Source organism: Lissotriton vulgaris, chromosome 1_1 (assembly GCF_964263255.1).
Source record: "Lissotriton vulgaris chromosome 1_1, aLisVul1.2, whole genome shotgun sequence".
NCBI classification, from domain to species: Eukaryota; Metazoa; Chordata; class Amphibia; order Caudata; family Salamandridae; genus Lissotriton; species Lissotriton vulgaris.
Window position 1 is genome coordinate 427,839,321 of NC_141685.1, and position 20,526 is coordinate 427,859,846.

The 20,526-nt window shown below is 43.8% G+C and overlaps 1 protein-coding gene across 1 annotated transcript in view; it reads right to left on the reverse strand.

Moving 5' to 3' along the window:
* The window catches only part of OMA1 (OMA1 zinc metallopeptidase), a 661,753-nt gene that overhangs the window by 327,921 nt on the left and 313,306 nt on the right, over nt 1-20,526 (reverse strand). The window contains exon 5 of the mRNA XM_086952966.1: nt 17,375-17,482. Coding sequence (XP_086809092.1) covers nt 17,375-17,482 — 108 coding nt within the window. The remainder of the gene's footprint in view (nt 1-17,374; nt 17,483-20,526) is intronic.

Below are 20,526 nucleotides of genomic sequence, written 5' to 3' on the forward strand. Positions count from 1 at the left end.
AGATTAAGAAATGTCGGACAAAGGTTAAGCCTACTCAGCGTTCTCTCTCAAGTATTAAAGTACTTACACTCACGTCATCAAAGATAACCCGCTTTTGGTACTCTATCCTTGACATGCTTCCTCTGGATGTTAGGTGCCCAGGGTGGTGTGTAAAACTGCTGACTGGGAAGCCAGGTCGTTTCCCAAGACTGCCCCTGGAGGGGGTGGAGCAGTGCAGCTTGGGGTGCATTGGGGGGTGGCCTGCCATGTTAGCACAAAGCTGCGGGATAGTGTCCATGTGCATTGGTAGATCTGCTTCTTCATCGGCTTTTAGGCCTCGCATATTTTGCGACAGACTTCTTTTGGAGCGTACCAAAAACGTACAGTAGGCTTAAAGCTTGTTCATTACTTTCCATTGGTTAGCATTATTGTCACTCTCATGTCCTTCTTAGCACATGTACGGTTACATTGCGTAGGAGATATTTCATTGTGTGGGGGAGACGGTGCTTCGGAATGCGCCTATCACAGCCAATTATTTGCAGGTACGTTAGTGTCCCCAAGGGGCCATCAAAGCACAGGGCCCGCGTGGGATGTTGATGAAGATAACAAATCAGACTGGTAAATGCACTCTGAATATGTAAACAAAGGAAAACGCTGCACCCTGGTAAGCCACGGGCACGAATGGCCAAGAATGGATGTACTTTTAGATAGTCTTAGATAAGCATATCTACAAGCGCCTGTGCTGCTGAAGCGGAGGCGGACAGATGTGTCCTTCGTGTATTGGCGGATTCGACCATATATACACCTGCTTTTACCGTATTGGGGCTGATACTAGGATCTCAGCAGTATCTAGTTATGCTGCATATTGTTGGATTTCAGTACATGGTCACATGCTGCATTTGCGAGAGATTAAGCTATTAGCATTGTAAAAGACAATGCCATTTATTCATGTTTTCAAAACTAACACATAAATAAAAAATGTGTCATTTACAATGCCAATAGCTCTAACTTTTGCAAAGGCGAGACCGTTGCATTGTAAATGCTTGTTAGAGATGTCTGCTGATTTTTAGCTGAGAATACTTTTCAGCTTCACAGATTTGTTATTGCTTAAGTGCAAAGGCTTCATGCTTATGCATTTTATTCTCTCAACAGAACTCTTTATTCGAGTTTCTGAGCTGGCCTCATTCAATGTTTATTGAAGCTATTGCTATCTCTTGCTTAATCTAGAATAGGGAATTTGCTTTATGGAACACGTTGACTGTATTATCTCTATTTTATTCGTAATATTCACTGACTTGGTATTTTACCTTGTTTTGAAGTACCAACTAATAGATTATTTGACCTTGTAATAATGATGACCAAATGCAGCGGCGTAGCTACAGGGGGGGCGGTCCGCTCCTGGGTGCACTATTTTGGGGGCGGCGACTGCGCGGCACTGGTGGCCCGTTGAGGCGGCCTTTATAATTGATTTGGGGACACTCACTGACACTACTGTCATTACAGTAGTGTCAGTGTCCCCAAATAAATTAAAACGGCCACCGCAATGGGCCACGAGTCCTGCGCGCGAGGCCCCGTTTGAAGTGCTTGCGCCCCTCCTTGCAACTACTGCTTCCTGCAGCACACGCACCACGACCTAGCGTAGTGAGGGTGGTGTGGGGCGCGACCGGACTGAGGTTAGAGGTGAAAGACTCCAATGAGCTATCTCAGCTCAGGCATCCAGCCGACGAGTCCTCCCCTTCGTAGGGTGCACTCTGCAGGCAATCGAACAGAGGCGTGCAAGGGTCTGTATTGGTACAGCATCAGCAGGCTTTGAATTTCTCAGTGATTATTGCCGCCCCAACATACCACGTTTGTTGTGGTTGCTTGTGGGTCCGCCCAAGCCCGTCAATCTTGTAGCGCACCAGCGCTACCAATGACGGCCCGGGCATCATTTTGGCCAGCCCTCGCGCTGAGAACGTAGCAGTGGCACGTCATGCACTCCACCACTACGCGCTCTCGTGAGGAGTCGAGTCTGGGGCAGTGGCAGTGCTGGGCAATTTGCTGCTGCAGCAGAAGTGAGCCAACCCCTACCATGGAGACCCTGGTCCCTGGCTGCCACCACTGCGGAGTACTGGAGGGTGGGTGAGGTAAGAGCTGAACAGTTTTCAGAGGGGAGGAACATAGCTGCCAAGGTTTCAGATTGCTATGTGTGACATTTTCATAATTTTAGTTTATTTATGAGTGATACTTCAACAACTATGACACTAGTGACATTTTCACACAAATAAAATGAAGATGAGGTAAACATATAAATATCAGCATTTACACTCATTTGAGCAATGAAAAACTGCAAAAAGATCTTGAAAGTGCTGTAAACCATGAGAAACAGAAGTGCCTTAGTAACCTAATCGTATCATAAAACAAATATCTACCCATGATATAAAAACTTAAACTCCGACCTTAGCAGGAGAATTCATAATGTCAGCACTCAGAATTTGTACATATGACTGCCACATCAGCGCACAACAGAATGATGAAACAATGCGAGCACTAGAGCGCCAACACAGTCCACCTTTCACTGTCCTGTCTAAGCTGCACAGCCATTGAGCAAATGATTCAGCCACTCTCCTGACGTGCCTCACATGATTCAGAATAGTGCGGCAGTGAGGCTGAATGTATGACGCACCTAACAGCCAGTGCGGACCGGTCCAGACAGCTTTCCTCATGCAGTGCAAATTATTATATGGCAGTCCTTCAGCCTTGACAGCTGAGGAAAGGAAGGGCTATTATGCGTGATTATTAATTTTAATGCAGTGATGCGGGCCCTGCCTTCAAATGCGTCAGGGTCATGGCTGATGCGTGGCATTTGGCAGGACTGGACAAAAGGATCTTTAGTGAGAGACAGACAGTTCACAAGTCCTATAAAAAGAAGTGGGGGGACTAACCAAGTTAGGCAGTCAGCAAATTACATCATGACACGTGCCATCCATAGCTGCTAAGGTTTCAGATTGCTATGTGTGACATGTTCATAATTTCAGTGTGGTTATGAGTGACATTTCAACCATTATGAGTGACACTTTCTTGCGAGAAAAAATCAAGCAATGAAGATGAGGAAACCTAAATATAAATTGAGCAATGAGAAACTCTCAGAAGATCTAACACTGCTGCAAACGCCTGCTGCAGCGGACTATATTTAAAATGACAGATATGGATATCTGGAAAGCAGGTCACATAGCTCCGCTAGGAATTGACACCAAAAAGAGCAAGGACCATCTCATTAACCTACAAAAAACTTGTCAATAACACACCAGATCCCTTGGATAAACTGCGGGAGCAATGGGAGGCGGATGGCCTCTTACCAGACAACGAGGAGTGGAGAGAGGCGGTGGCCTCCCCCAGGGAGGTGGCAATCTCTGCACGTCTCTGTCTGATACAAATGAAAATTCTCCACAGGATCTACATCACTGGACCACAGCTGGTCCGTATGGGGCGTGGTGAAAACTTGGACTGCAGGCATGGATGTGGACGGGTTGCCACCTTTTTTCACATTCTTTGGGAGTGTGAGCAAGTTCAGAGATATTGGAAGGGGATACATAAGGTCATAAGTGAGGTCCTTCATAAATCTGTCCGCCCTGAGGCTAAAATATGTCTACTTAATGTGTGGGAGCCCACTGACTTGGGAGGGGCGGAGATTTTGTGGGTCACACTGGGTGCCTCAGTTGCTAAAAGAGACATAGCTTAATTATGGGGAGGGCTGACACCCCCTACTGTTATAACTTGGAAGCTAAATATTGACTGGTGCATGTTTCGAGAGAAAACAGTCTATGTGGCAAGAGGATGCCCCCAAAAATGGTCCTGAGTGTGGGGCAAGTGGAACACATACAGGGGAGATATTGGTGTTGCACCAACTGCCCCCCCTGACAATGAATCCCTGTCTTCCTGAGTACTCTGTCCAAAATAGGTGCTGTTTCCCGCAATTGCTTTGTATCCTTAATAAAATGCCATACTCAATCATGCCATATATCAACTATATGTGTTTTGCCGATTGTTTGTATGTTTATCGTTTATTAAAATCAATAAAAAGATATTTAAACAAAAAAAGAGCAAAGACCTGCGATTAGGCTGTAGAACCACTGGAGCGAAGCTGTGCCTTAAGAGCCACTGACAATAAAAGACTACAGTTTAGTAGAGAATACAGATCTTTACTGGACCCCACCAATGTAGAAGGGGTATTGCTGGGTGCACATGAGGCATTCAGAGTTGTAGTGGCATGAGCATCACCAGAGCCTGCCCTGATGTCCTGGCATAAATATCTCTAGTGTGACACAGCGAGTGACAAGTTACACACCTAGTAGTGCTACTCATCCAGATGGAGGGCGTTGCATCGTATTATAGGACAATGTGTTTCTTGTGCGAGTAAGAATGGGCACAATGCCAGGTAGAACTGTTCTGTACCCACACATTTAGGTAGTGTGAGTATCACTGTGAAATACCTTTTATTATTCTCCTGACATCTTCTTGATTTGTTGCATTTCAATAGCAGGCTCTCCTGGCCTCTTGTGTGCTTGTTTGGTAATTTAATGCCTGCCAGTCAGCTATTATGATCTCACACATTTGTTTTTATTAGGTATATCATGAGTGCATTTAAGCCCATTATGAGATTTAACAAATTAGATTTTGCTTTGGGGTTGTGCTAAGAAAGTGGTACAATCCCGATGCAAAATCTGGGCCTCAAATAATTTTACATTTTTTTTAAAACCCTGCCACAAAGAAATTGGCAACAAAGAGAAGCATCTTAGTAGGTCTTTTATGCTTAATTGGTTACAAAGTCTGCATTTTCTAATATTTTTATAGGGTCAAGACATCTGCCGCAGAGGTGCCCATTAACTATCAGGGAATAATAATTGGTGAGATAACCCTGGAGGTTAAAGTATTTCTTGAAGACAATTCTGTTTTGTAAAGTCCCAGATCTGACTCAAAGTCGTTTAGAAGGTTAATCTGCCTGCAACGCACATCATGTAATATGCGGATGCCAGATTTTTTTTAAATGTAGCTAGGTAACGTTACTACATTGAACACAGATCCTTTTGTTACTTGCAGTTCATAAATAGTAAGCCTTTTAATATAGCACAGTGAGCTGCTAAATATTTTAAACCTCACTGACTCATGCAACACATCTTGTACACTGATTTAAACACTTGCATGATTTATTTTCAAACTGTATGTTATGTAAATTGCTCTGACACCCTGCATTGGGATCTGTAGCGTTATTAAAGAAAGTAAAATAGTGCTATTTAAATTGTGTGTAAATACTGGGACAGACCAACACATCTGAGATACTTACAGTTCATGCACTTACATTAAGGGACCTAACAAAGTCAAAAGCATGCCTCTCTTAAGTACCTGTGAAGAGATAAGCTGTGTGCTTTTGTTTCCCTCCATTGTATTTACATTTAAGTGTGAGGTTCCAGGCCACTCGATCAAAAGGAGGAATAATGGCCCCTTAACTTGGCCTTTATCCTTGGTCCAGCTGGAGATGAATATAAAAAAGCCCCCCTTGCTGCCTGCACTTTGCTGCTGGGAATGAAAAGCAGACAATGTGTAGGTGCTGCTGAACGTGTGTAGGAGTCTGAAAATGGCACCTGGACAAGTGTTGCATATTTCTGTGGGGCCCAACTTCTTGTCAGGGTGGACGGCGTTCACACTGTGAAAATAGTGGGTGGACGTTGTGCACCCCAGAATTGTGCCCTGGTTGGTGTCTTTCAGTGGCTGCATGGTTGTTTCAGTCCGAGTCTTGGCGATTCACAAATAGAAATTTACCTAGACTTTTATTGGCACATCTACTAATGTAACAGACAGGCTAAAACCCTGAGTAGGAACCGAATGGCTATCTATACATTTATTTATTTATTTATATCATTTGTAGAGCGCCTGAATCATCCCACATGGGGTATCTCCGCGCTATGGACGCAGCTGGAAAAGCTGTGGGGGAATATTAGCTGAAGAGTGAGGTTTTTAGTTTTTTTCTGAAGCTTAGGTAGTTAGTACAGAGGCGAATGTCCAATGGGAGCTGATTCTAGAATTGGAGCGCCAGATGGGAGAATGATTTGCCTCCCAATCTGGTTTGTTTTATTCGTGGGATGGAGAGAAGGCCTTTCCCCTGCGAGCTGAGAGTGCGCGAAGGTGAGTGTCTGGTCAGTTTGTTGGTCAAGTATAAGGGACCAAGCTGGTTAAGGCCCTTAAACACAAGGCAACAGATTTTGAATTTGATTCTCATGCGAATAGGTAGCCAGTGGAGTTTACGGAGCAGGGGCAGTGAGGGGGTGCGGTACGGTGAGCTGGTTACTAGGCCGGCAGCAGTGTTCTGCACCACCTGAAGGCTGTCTAGGGCAGATTCTTTGGCAGCGATGAGCAGGGCGTTACTAAAGTCTAGACGGCTGAGAACCAGGGCATGAACTAGAGTTTTTCGGGTGGAGGTGGGGAGAAAGTGAAAAACTTTGCGGCGAAGGCTGAGTGCGTGAAAGCAGGCTCGTTTTGTGGTGGCTATATGTTCATCGAAGTTGAGTTTGCTGTCGATTAGAACTCAAAGGTTTTTAACAACTAGCTTGGGTGATGGTGCCTGACCCATTTCTGCCACCAACTGGGGGACCACGTATAGATTGCTTCTCTGAAGAGCATTATCTCGGTCTTGCCTGCATTTAGTTGCAGGAAGTTTCTGCTCATCTAGGTTGTTATTGTCCTCATTCCTTCAAGGAAAGTGTTTTTAATATTCGGGGTGTCTTTGTCCAAGGTGAGGAGGAGCTGCGTGTCATCCGCATACGTGATTGGAATGAACCCGCTTTTCCTGAGTAGTAGTTAATGCAAAATTAATTCACACAACCTTTAGGAACTTGGCGTGTATTTTTATCCAAGGCAAGGGGTTAGTCGACCGGTGGCTCTGACAATTTCTTTTGGTCATAAAAGTCAAGGTGTATGAAAGAATGACACGGTCTCACATTTTTTTTTCAAACTTCGTATATTGTGACTCTTTTATGTAGAGATTTTAATTGAGACAAGTCATTTCTAGCCAGTGGCCGAAGTGGGGGGGAATGTAAGGGAAACATGGGCAGAGAATGAGAGGGCAGGAATTACCTGAGGATTGGGTAAGTGGGTGGAGTAAGAGGTGTGGCCAGAAAGAGCAAAACATCACAATTTTTAGTATTTGTTTGGCATTTAACTGGCCAGTTAAAGCTTATTACGTTATTTAATTCAACCAATAGATACACATGTTTATTGAAGGTTTAATATGAGTTATTGACTTTAAAATACATTCACAAAGTGGGCTACGTTTCCAAACACCATTAATGATTGCTGTGACCCTTTGCTGTGGGGGCCAGCAGGAGCTAAATTATATCTATGCCCGCAAGCACTGCACTTCTCATAAAATGTACCTCGCCGGCGAGTCACCTCGCTCTGACAGCTGGGAGGTGATGTGACGCCCAGCTCTGTATGGTAATCAATGTACAGGATGTGTCAGATAACAAGACAGTGAGGATTACAAGGTGTAGGAGTTGCATGCCCTTCTTAGCTCACTTTTTTTATTGCAATTTAAATAAAGCAGACTAGAAGAGAACATTTTAAAATGGATGTATTTATCGGTTATTCTTTTTATTATGAATATCTTTCTTTTTCTTATTCTTTCAAGCTTAGTTAAGATGAAGCGAATGAAAGAAAGTGGTGCAGCCTTTAAAAAAAAGAAAAAGGCTAGAAAGGAAGAATTAAACAAGTATTAAGGTGCACTACTGAAATACTTCAGTTGCGAAACAGACACTACTAGTACTACTACTGTTACTGAAGCAATTTCAGATTCTGAATTCAAACCATCATCAAAGTCAAGTGATCCTTCAATCTCAACAAGTGATAAGGGGTGTAACAGACAAAAAATTCCAGCTGTTGACTTAAAAGATGTTGGTCTTTGGCCAAGTAAGATTAAGGATGACACACGTATCTTACTGGTAGGACAAGGGGCGTCTGTGGTTCAACATCTAGATTCTGATTTTGGTGAAGTGATTCGTGAGGGTGCTTCAATCAAAGGACGAACCAGAAAACTTACACGCGAGTGGTTTTTTCAAACTCTGTCAAATAATGAAAAAATGTTGAGGTCGTGGTTGGTGTACTCTCCTTCCAAGAAAGCTCTTTACTAATTTTGTTTCAGACTATTTGCAGACAGAAATCATTCAAATTTTGATTCTACAGATGGATTCCACACGTGGTGAAAACTCAATCCTAGAATTTTTGATCACGAATCTAGTGTGTCCCATGTTCGATGTTTCACACAATGGAAGTAGTTAGAAATTAGAATCTGATGTGGAGCAACAATTGATAAAAAGGAACAAGAACAAGTTAAAATTGAAGTAAAGAAGGGGAGGGAGATACTTTCAAGATTGTTGGATATCATTAGATTCCTAGCTAAACAAAATTTGGCTTTACGGGGTCATTGAGAAGGAATTCAGTGCAAGACTGATGATGAACCTGAATCAACAGGAAATAGAGGGAATTATTTAGAATTAGTTCATTTGTTGGCAAAATAAGATCCAGTGCTACGTGAGCATACTGTAAGAATTAAGCTGGGAAAAAAGTATGCTAAATCCTATATGTTGCCTACTATTCAGAATGAGTTTATAGAAATTTTGGGAGAAAAAGTAAGAAACAAAGTTATTGAGTAAGTGAAAGAAGCAAAGTATTTTTCTATGATATTCAACAGCACCCCTGATATTTCTCATAAGGATCAGACGAGCCAAGGTTTACGCTACGTTATGATCAATGGAAATAAAGTGAAGGTTGTGGAATCATTTGTCGATTTCATTGAAACAAAAGGTAAAACTGCTGAGAATATTTCAACTATGATTTTGCAGAATTTAGAAACCAATGGAATTGATATTCAAAATTGTAGAGGACAAGCATATGATAATGCTGATGTGATGGCTGGTCAACATACTGGCGTTCAAAGACGCATCAGGGAAATTAATGGAAAAGCAGAATTTGAGCATGTACAAATCACTCGCTGAATTTGGCTTGTTTACATGCAGCTTCTGTTGTTGTGAATTCTGTTACCTATTTTGGATCTGTGGAGCGTTTGTTCACCTTTTTTTCTTCCTCTACCCATCGCTGGGATATTCTGACTTCAGTCACTGGTCAAAGTGTCAAGCTTGTTGGAACGTTTAACTGGTGAAGAAGAAAACAGAGTTACTAGGTCAGATGCTGGTGTGCTGCTTGTTGCTTTACAATCCTTTTCCTTCCGGTGCTTTCTTGGCCTGTGGGAAACCGTCCTTGTAGAAATTAACAACACTCAGGTCTACCTCAAAACCAAAGGATTGAATATACAACAATGTGCCTTAAAACTCAATGCTTTTAAAGCATTTTTAATTGAAAATAGGTGAGAATTAGTTAACAATTCAGTAGCTTACACCAAAGAAATTTGATCTTGGGATAGTCATGGATCGTCGTGTAGACTAATGGCAGGTGAAGATTCACAAGATGCTGAATTGTCGTACAAAAGTGAGTTAAGCAGAGAAATTTTTCTTCACTGGACAAAGTGATCCAAGAAATCACCACAAGAGTTCAACAACTTCATGTTCTTGCTGAAAAATATGCCTTCCTCACTCCATCAAATCTTTTGAATGATCAATACTAATGTCAACTAAATCATTACCATGATGACATAATGAGGAAGAGATCCTCGTTGAGAGAAAAAGACTTCAGAGTTTTATTTCTGTTGCTGCTACGCAACACGAAACAGACACATGGAAGGACAGTCCCCTTGAACTTTTGCATTTTATTCTAAAATACAGTCTTGAGAACTCAGTTCCAAATATTGTAATACTACTGCGAATTTTCCTCACAATTGATATAAGTGTTGCTGGTTGAGAGAGGAGTTTTTCTAAATTGAAATGGATTAAGAATGACCTAAGATCTACAATGAGTCCTTACGTTTAATAAAACTACAGCAACTGAGTGATGAAGTAGACTTCGACGATGTCATAGATGATTTTGCTAATAGGTAAGCAAGAAAAATAACATTTTAAAATGTTGGATTAAGTTTTACTTGAAAAATAAACATAGTGTTTTCATTTACTTTCCTATACATCATTTTGATTTTTTGTTGAATTTTTAGTGTGTATTAAGAGGGGCGGCAAACTAAAACAATCATTTTTATATCATTACAAGACCTAACAATAATGTCATATTAACCTTTGTATTTTTTTCAGTGAATTTACTATAATGAATTCATGTCTGTGTCCCTCCCACCTCATCATTCTTGTGCAGGGGGCCCTCCCATCATTTTTGGGGTACAGATTCTGAGGTGGGCATGCAGGACCCCAGGCCTCTCAACTGGGAAAAGGCCAGATCGCACTTTGGCACCGAATGACAGGTTATCAATAAAGATCTGATTGATTGTCCTAATCCTCCCAGTTAAATGGCTGATAGCCCCTCCACTCCCCTCCCCTCACACACAATAGTATGAAAAAGATGTTTAAATGGTAATAACTAGATAGTTCACCATTTGAAAATTGAATGGAAATATTTAAATATACGTATCTGTTAAATGGAGAAAGTGCACCCCAACCTGTTATTAATGGGAAAGTAAAAATGAACAGATCGTGTGACGATAGTAATGACAAGTATGCAGTAAGCTACCTCCCTGTATGCTTCCTCAAAACACCAATACCCAAGAAATAAACAAAAGTACTGCATGTTTATACTGTAACATGACTGGGTTCAACTATACCAATGGTAGTTAGCTATAATACGACTGGCAATGGTGACAAGTTCCAACCAAAAAGACAGTTATCTGGTACTTACTTGCAGACAAGTATTTTGTCACTTAGTCCTTGTGTTCGTTGTGAGGTGTTTTAAGGCAGTATACCCATCTTTGTCCCTTAATAAGAAGGGGATGTTAGATGTTAGGCTTAAAAATTATATGGAGGGATCCAGGGCCAAAGAAAAGCCAGGAACTCCATATGGGGCCACTTAGAGGCTGAATCCTGTCGAATAGGGAGATGCAGGAACAATAATCATCTTTAACATCAAATGTCATTTTTTATTCATTTTAAAACTCTTTCATTTGGGACACCACATACACTGAAAAATAGTCCCTGAAACCAGGAAGCCCATTCATCATTATATTATTTTCTGACATATTATGCAATCCAATGATGATGCATGACACTTGCCTTGAAGGGTGAGGGTTCGCCTTAATTTTTTTGTATAATCCAAGTTTGCGTAAAACCATATTTACTAGAAGCAAGGGCCCCCGGAATGAGTGCAGGATTCACATTGACCCTCCCCGTCCTGCTTGCCGCACATGTTTATTAGGTATATGACTGGGAGGGAGCAATCCGAGACGGAACGCCTCCTCTTCTTCCCCCTTCCCCTTTAGGGGACATCTGAGATTCATCTTTCCATTTCACCATAGCTAGTAGTTTCAACATTACTACTTCCTAATTAACTAGCACTAATGCACAGGAGAAGACCACGTAGATAAAATCTGCTCCCACCTCCAGTCATCTTGGTCGCAGAAATTCCTTACAGCAGAGCTTCCTGCTAGTGGAAGAAGTGGAGCACAGTGAGGTAACCATGAAATGCCTCTGATGTAGAATATCCTATGCCTGTGCCCAACGAGTCTGGTTCAGACCATCAAACCTGAAATACTGGGGATGGGTCCCATGCAGTGTTTAATGAAGTCACATAAATGGTCCCAGATAAGTCAACGGGCCCCAGGGAGAATTGTCTTTTTTTCGAATGGCAGGGAAAGGGTCCAAGCATTGTGGTTCCAGCTAAGTCTGGCGAGCTCTCGCTGGTCTTTGAAATTCCAGGGGAAAGTGTAACCCTTGTAGTTGGCTGTACTGATATCCGAAGAAGGTCTCCAAAGTGAACAGCCTTATCTTCGGGATAAGGGTTGGCTCTAAGGACTAGAGTCCAAACCGGGCTGCTTGGGTGCACTGCTTGACAAGGCATCACCCTTTGGACAATGGCGAGCCTGGGAACGAATCAGGCTTTCTCTTTGTATCACCCCTACTGTGGTGGTCGCTCCTCCCAGGTCCCATCGAAATGTTCTATTTCAACCACCATCTAGCAGCAGATGTAAAAGTAGAGCATATCACGGGAATCCAACTGCCTATTTTAAGAACAGCATCCAGAATGTCCTGGGTGGGTGTTGATGCAATGTGAGTTCTGCCCTTTGGTTTGCATGTCACAGTAAACAAATGCAACGAAGCATGAGTACATGGGTCACAGTGTGTGCCAGAAACTAATACTCAATGACAAATCTTACAGAAGAGAAGTCTAATAGTGACTGGCCATACAAGGTAGATATCAATGTCATGACAACGACAGTGAGAAATAAACTGTACCCTCAGCTCCAACTTTAGTGTTCATAAAGATTAAATGAATCACAATAAATCGCGAAGTTTACCCTTATATTACTTGAAACCGAAAAACGAAATTCGTAGCATCTATCAAAGATGTGACAAGCACAACTAAACTACAAAAACTGATAAACAACTATGAGGTTACAGATAAAGCCCGTGTACTGAAGGCAGACATCTTCAAAAATGAAATCTGCTGGAGATATTCTAATGAAAAATAATATTATAATCAATGTGGAGACTTTCCGGGCAGGGACAGCTCCTCCACTATAGCAGAGGCGCGTCGCCACACTGCCCGCAGAGGCAAACAAAAAATAAAATGATCTGAAGGCAGATCATTTTATTTTTCGGCCTGTGGCTGAGTCTTGGGGGCAGGGTAACAGCACTGCAGCAGGGGCTGTAGGACTGGTGGGCCCTGCTGTGAGTGCACATGATGGTTTGGCTGGCCGTCTTAGGACGGCCAACCTGTCATGTGTACTGACATCTCTCCAACCCAGCTTTGTTTCTGGGTGGAGAGATCAGCAGGCACAGGCCCCCAGATCCCGGTGGAGTGCAAAACAAGACCGCCCCGCCCAATCTCAACACTACCCTCCTAGTGAGAGCAGCCTCAGAATAGGCCACAGGGGAAGCTGAGAGCTTCAGCCTGTGCCCAGAGGAGAAGACCGGTGAGCAGAGTGGTGAACAGAAGACCAATAGGTAGTTTTTATTTTTATTGTTTCAGCCACCTTGAGCTGCCCCTATGCGCTGCACCACCAGATTTCCCTTACACCAGCCGCTACTGTTTCTGAGAATATTGAGTCCACAACACTCTGCTCCCCAGTGATTTGATTTGCTAATGGTATTGTATAGCAAAGCAAATGGCTTTAACTTAATGAAAGGCAAGAACTATTGCATTTTTAATGCTTATTTATTCTTTGTTGACTTGTGTTCTTCTTGCTCGAGGCATTACTAAATGCTGGTAACTGTTTCTCCATAAATACTTTAAAAAAACTGTGGATGCATGGCTCTGTGTCAGTACTAAGCCAGATAACTATTTAAATATCTGTTTTTACTTAATTTCCCATAGTGCGGGTGGAGGTCGCAATACTAAGGGTGGGGGTCTGAACACTGAGGTGGAGGCCTGGGGTTGTGAATGCCAGGATGGGGTTCATATGCTCAGGGCGGGGGCTCAAACACTTAGGTTGGTCTCTGAACTCTCAGGGGACACAGATGGGGGCCCCCGGGGTTGGGGAATAAGGGGGTGGTACCAACGCTGAAGGTGATGGGGTTCCTGTGCCCAGCAGCACTCAGGGTGGAGGGCCCTTTAATTCTCAGCGAGGGGGAGTGTGGGGGAAGCGAGGGAGCACAGAGTCGACGGGTCCAGCTACCCGGACAAGTTACAGAATTGTCAAATAAAGTTATTTTCTAAGTGAAAGCAGGTGTCGGTCAGAAGCCCGCACAGACGAGGGTGGCCAGTATTCGATGTCCGGGGGGAGCAGGTGAGGCCCAGACTACCCTCCCCCCTCACACCGCAGCAGACTCGGTTTCTCTGTGCTTTCTCTTCCCTCTGTGGATGTTCCTCATTATGTCTCTTTTTCTCAGGTTGTTCTCTTTCCTTCCTTCCCTTTCGCTGTATATTTCTCTGTCTGCACACCTACCGTCATTCCCCGCTCTCTTTATAAGTTATTTCTCAGTGCCCTTCTGTTCTCTCTCCCGCTTGGCCCTCCAGTCCGCCCCTTTTGTCACATGCCCCGCAACCCTGGCCTCTTCTCTAAATTCAAGCAAACATGTGATACGGGTCATGTTAATGTAAATGTATGTACAACCAAGGCTGTATAGCTGTTTGGCGTGCATATGTGTGTTATTCCCAGATGCACATAGGGCTTACGAATAAGAAAGGGCCAGAAACGGACACTAGGGGCCTATTGTTCACAGCCAGAATGTGGTTTCAAATACAATGCCACATATTCCCTCAAATATAGGTTTTCATTCTCTCATTTGACAGAGCCATGTTATACGGTTACAGGAGCCTTATGTGTCGATATGTGCTGTTTAATAAAGATAACCTAATTACACACATCAAATTCACCAATCTCTTCAAAATAAAAACGCACAAATTGCCAATGTTCACAAATGTAAACGACCTCTTGACTACTGTCTCCGTCCTGCCCCCAGGGCGAAGACCATTTTCCATTTTAGTTCTGGGGCCGACTCAGCTACTGGCAGAAACGATAACTCATACACCATCTGAGAGATCGCATCAGCTGTTGTTTGTCACTAGCCACAAGGGTACCGTGTATGTCTTAGTGACACTTCTCAAGCACTTCAGTGAGACGAGGCCATCGCTGCTGGCCCAGCCCTACGGACAGCACTGCACTTGGCACTACACGGACAGACACATAAAGCCAACACACTGCACTTCGATTCACACAGCCAGCCAGACACACAAGAAGTAGAATAAAGGAAGACAGCTCTAAAGTCAATACTACATGCACGCTCACTGCAGTATACGAGGAAAGACACACACTCACACACAAAGGCAACTCAAACAGCAATGCAAGCATTGACACTGAAGGCTCCCGGAAAGCTACTCGGACACACACATATGAAAAGAGACACAGCGATACACACATCCGTTCACTTCAGGTGGTCACACACATTATCACAAAATAGATCCACATTGGTGCTCCAGAAGGTAAACAGACACCACAGACCAGCACACAGCAGGCGCACTGCTGTATGCGGTAGAGGGTGTGGTGCTGACTGGAGAGGGCACATTTTACCATTGCTTGTACATGAAATTGCCAGACAACGCCACTGAAAATAAAACCCAAAGAACAGTGTCTCCCTTCTTCAGCGACTTAAGTAACATAAACAGAAAACCTCCCGCAACCAGCAGGAGAGTGTAGACGTGCACACACAGGGAATGCCAGCCTGCATCCACATTATGTGGAAACAGGTTGTTCAGGTTGTTCTGTTAATGAGAGCAGTTGTGAATCAAAGCACGAGGTTAGGTGAATAAAACTCTCCAGTGACTCCAGGTCCTGCAGGGTCTCACTCCAGACCCCCTCCATGGTGCACCCCAGGCTGGGACGGGCAGAACCGCTCAGCCAACTATCCAGGAAAATGAACGCAAAGTATTTATATAGCGTTCCTTAAGGCCACTTGCAGCTTCAGAGCACTCCCAAGTGCATCGGATACAGGAACCAACGAAACACTGTTTCCAAGATCACACAGCGCAGCTTAACGCAGAAGCCAGGATTAGAACTCGGGTCTCTCTAATCCACAGTCCGCTGGCACTGGGGTGGGTGCATGTCAGGTCACTTTCTCGGGTGGACAGGCACATTTCCTCCTCAGAGGAGATCTGTGCTCTTTGAAGATTCAGCTGCGAGGGCTCCGACCTCTTGCAAATACATCAGAAGAAAAGCAGCGCATGCAGAAAACACAGTATTAGGACAGTCCAGGCCAGAAAAAAATCCAGTGATGGGCTTAATTCGGAAATATTCCAGCGCTTCCCTGCAGTGAAAGGGTTTGCCTAGCAGATATTGCCCACAGAAGCCTTGGTGTCAACCTCCCAGCTGCTGGATCATCAAGCCTGGGCGCTTAGCACACAGCTGCCCTTTCAACCGCAGCTCGATGTCTTTCCCATGCACAACGTGCACTGCAGCCAGGGCTTCTCCTGGCGAGGCTAGGCCTTTTCTCCTTGAAGTCAGCTGAGTGAGCCTGCAATGGTCCAGGGTCGGGAGCCCCCGTCCGCCTCTGCAGTCCAAGGCACTGGCAGGGAGTCGTCAGTCTCCAAGAGGCTCCCCCTCTCTCTGTCCCCTTCATGCAGTGATGCGCTCCTGGGGCAGTAATACTGTGTGTATTGATCTGTTTATTTGCTTCCAGGGTCTGAGCTGAGTGATCTGCTGCCCAGGCTTTAGTTGCGTCCCTCCTCCTCTTCAGATCCGGGTCCAACCGCATGAAAGAACAAGCATCGCGGCACCGACGCTTTACTTTTAATGTGAAAAGTAAAGCGCGGGGCCCGCGATTATAGCAAAAGTAAAAAAATAGATGTTTGTTTCTAGTTCTTTACTTTTGGTATAATCGCGGCACCCACGCTTTACTTTTAATGTTGTAAGAAAAGCGCGGGTGCCGCGATTATACCAAAAGTAAAGAAATAGAAAAAAACATCTATTTCTTTACTTTTGGTATAATCGCGGCACCCGCGCTCGACTTAGAACATTAAAAGTAAAGCGCGGGTGCTGCACGCCATGACACATACCTTTCTGTTTTTCTGCCATATCACTTGGACGGCCTCGGCCTGCTTTCCTTCTGGCGTAAAAGGTTTATTATCTTTATGGGGCCATCTGTTTGACCCCATAAAGATAAGAAAGCTTTTACGCCAGAAGGAAGGCAGGCCAGTCCGTCCAAGTGGGACGGCAGAAATAGAGAAAAGTGTACGTCACCACAAGCTCTTTTCCAATGGCTGGCCACCGTTTAGCATAAACGGTGACGCCGGCCAATTGGAGAGAGGGGTGGGGCTTAAAGCCCGCTAGTGTAAGCACCTCAAAAACATAAAATCTCGCCAGCGAGACTGCGTATGTGCGCAGCCACGTAAGGCTCGACCTAAAAACTTGTCTTCCTCTGTGTTCAGTCGACCCTCTCTAAAAACTGGTAAATGTGCCTGGAATGTAGTGAAATCTGCCAGAGAGATGATAAAAGATTAGGACTATCCCAGCAAATCCGGGCCTCCCTGTCACTCTACATCAACAACTGTGCAGAAGCCCCTAGCGTTTGTCTCTGATGCTTACTGCCCACCATGCATCATCAAACATTTTCTGTATTTCTGTATTTAACAATGTTATCAATTTTCACTTTTTCAGATTCCATTCTTATTTCTGAATTAAATCACACTCAGATAAGAATAGTAAATGGGTTAAATACGAATGTATTACAATGCTGCACAAGTTGAACGAACAACAACATTTTACATTATGACCTATTGAGAGTACACACACGCTCCCCTTTGTTGGTTACAAAGTACTTACTGTGTGCTCAAGAAGAACGTGAGCTATTTCATGCCCCAACATAAATGATAACTGGTGAGTATCTTCCACCGCTTCAAGCAAACCAGTGTAAACAAAGATTTGACCATTCTAGAAGATAAAATATATATAATTAGTGACCAGATAATAATTGTTGTCGCTTTGGGTACAGATTCTAATCGAAATACTTTATCTCCTTCTCTACCATAGAAACTTATTTTGTAGTGCATATAAAGTAACCAAAAAACATACTTTTAAAGATTTCATGGAAAATTGAAGCTGCCAGTAATATGGATCTTCATTAAGGTGAGCGGTTCATCACCTCCAAATTAACATTTTAGGAGGGATGTCCACCATTCAGACAGTATGTATCAAACATAAAGAAGTACAAGAGTTAGGATAATACCCGAGTAATCACTCCTGTTAAGAAATAAGGTGTTTTGGGGGCGGATAGATCTCCTGCATGGTGTATAGACTTCTCTCCTCTGCCCTGAATGCCCAAATGCAAGCATCTGGCATCCTGTTTTCTGATTTAAACCAGTGCTTTAAATGGGAAAAAATAAGTGCAGGTACTCATTTAAATGACCTAGAGGTGTGGCAAGTGGGCGGGGCTATGGGCGTGGCTAGGGTCAAGATATGATGATACACATTGACTTCTATACAGGTTGCAGCACATGTCAAAACACAACAGAAATGCATTTATGTTAACAAAACAGTTTAAATCATTACACAAAGTGAAAGGCAAACAGGATAATAAGTTAAAAATGTCTTTGTTTTGTAATATTTGCAACTTCTTAATGTCATACCGTTATTTGTTGTGGTTTGAGACAATGCTATATATCCTCAAGTGTGCATACACACAAAGAAATAAGCAGAGTTACAGAAAAGCGGCTGAGCTAAGGATTACAGAAGCGCCTTGACTGTCAGAGACAGCTTCTTCTTTGACATCCTAGTGCTTACCAGCACTAGCAGCCAATGAGCTTACCTTTTATGAGTACTGGTACTCTCCTACATAATGGCGAAGGATCGGCATTGACAGTGATAAAAATAAGAAGTGCCAGTACTCAGTACCTAAGAGTACCGGCCCATTTAAAGGACTGCTTCAGCCCTTTGCCCTAAGGCCAGGCTCTTCCTATCTCCTTCTGGTTCTACTCTCCTTTCACGATTAACCTCTCATTTCTACCCAGCCTCTAACCTTCTCTCCCTGGATCTGCCCCTCTTACTGCCACCTCTCACTTACTTTCTCCACAAGTCTCTTACATCTTGTCACTGTTTTTCCCCCACTTGCCTCCTCTTCTCCCCTCCATGATGTACCCATACCCTAAATTTGCCACCTGGCCTGTAATTTGTTGTCCTGTATTTCATTGTTTGTGTTGATAGAGCACGCTTAATGTTGAGGCCTGTAATTTGTAAATATTTTTTCCAGTAAATAAAAGCAGTACAAAACGATTTCCAAGGAAAGAGAAGGAGAGAGAGAGAAGGAGAGAGAGAAAGAGAGAGAAGGAGAAGGTGAGAGAGAGAAGGTGAGAGAGAGAGAAGGAGAGAGAGAGAAGGAGAGAGGAGAGAGAGAGAGAGAGAAGGAGAGAGAGTGAGAAGGAGAGAGAGAGAGAGAGAGAAGGAGAGAGAGAAAGGAGGAGAGAGAAGGAGAGAGAGAGCAGGAGAGAGAGAGAGAGAAGGAGAGAGGAGAAGGTGAGAGAAAGAGAGAGAGAGAGAGAGAGAAGGAAAGCAAAAGAGAGAGAGAGAGAGAAAGAGAGAGAGGAGAGAGAGAGAAGGAGAGAAGGAGAGAGAGAGAGAAGGAGAGAGAAAGAGAGAGAGAGAGAGAAGGAGAGAGAAAGGAGAGAGAAAGAGAGAGAGAGAAGGAAAGAGAGAGAGAGAGAAGGAGAGAGAGAGGAGAAAGAGAGAGAGAGAGAGTGTGTGCACGCTCCCCCACGCCCTGTAAATTCTGCAGGGTGAGCGTTTCAAACTGATTTTCAGGCATGTGGTTCATCAATAACTAAACCAATTCCTTCAAGAAATACAGCAGATTTGAATGTGTATTAAAATACAATTCCTAAGCACCCATTTCAAAACTAAACGAATGTGTGGCATTATATGAAAAAAGTGGCAATTCTAACTTAAGCTGTCACCTCACTTTTTTTACAATCCTCCCTCCCCCTTCCTTCTATGTTATCTCGGGTTGTCACCTGAGCTCATTTCTCGAGTGCTGCAGCGTTCCCTGCAGGGCTACTTTCACACCCATGGATCAGTTGCTGTTGACATGTAAATGCAGCCACACAAAGAAAAGCAGCTCCTGTGCTGGAAAAAACAAACCGAAGAAAACCGGCTTTGGGAAAGATGGACCGGATTACTCACCAGCAGCCCGAGGCCAGGCTATTTCACACACCTAACAGGGGGCAGAGGGGAGGGGGTGTGGGTGCTAAAACACTTTCCTATATAATGGTTGTTTAACACCTAATCAACAGTGCAGGGTCTGACTTGACCCTGTCCTGTGAATCACGGCGTTAAGCAAGCCCTACCCAACCCCTACAGTGTGGGGAATTCTAAAGAGCACTACTGAGCGTTAACAGCGTCTCTGTAAAAGTCTCTTTCAGGGGCTCCGTGCGCCTGAGAGATCCAAACGCAGAGCGACATTTGTCCCGCATTGGAGGCGATACCAACCCTTAGCCTCCAATGCCATCAACCAGGGTACCGGTACTCTCCCTGACTGAAAAAAAAGTGCCGGTACTAACGACTCAGAAATCTGGAAGTGCCGGTACTCAGTACCGGTGAGTACCGGCCCATTTAAAGCACTGATTTAAACCAAAGTCTTAACATAATCTAGTGTGTGCATGAAAACCTGGGTGTGTCCCTAGGCATGTCCCTTGATATGGGTTAGGTCCTGGACCTGGAGGGGTGCCCAAAGTGTGTCCTTGTTTGCTTGATAGTGGACTAACATTGCTATTACGAGTTTAGCATGTAAAGGTGGGGTGGCAGCGTATCTGGTTTTGTGAATCAGTAGTTGTGACCAAACCTTTTTATCTAATACAAGCTGATGCTCGCGCACCACTATAACCATTACAGTCCTTAAAATTATTTACACAACCTCAGTCTTTTCATTCCAGATTTGCCGTAAAAGGTTTTCAATCCCAGGCAACATGAGTTTCGTTACTCGAGTG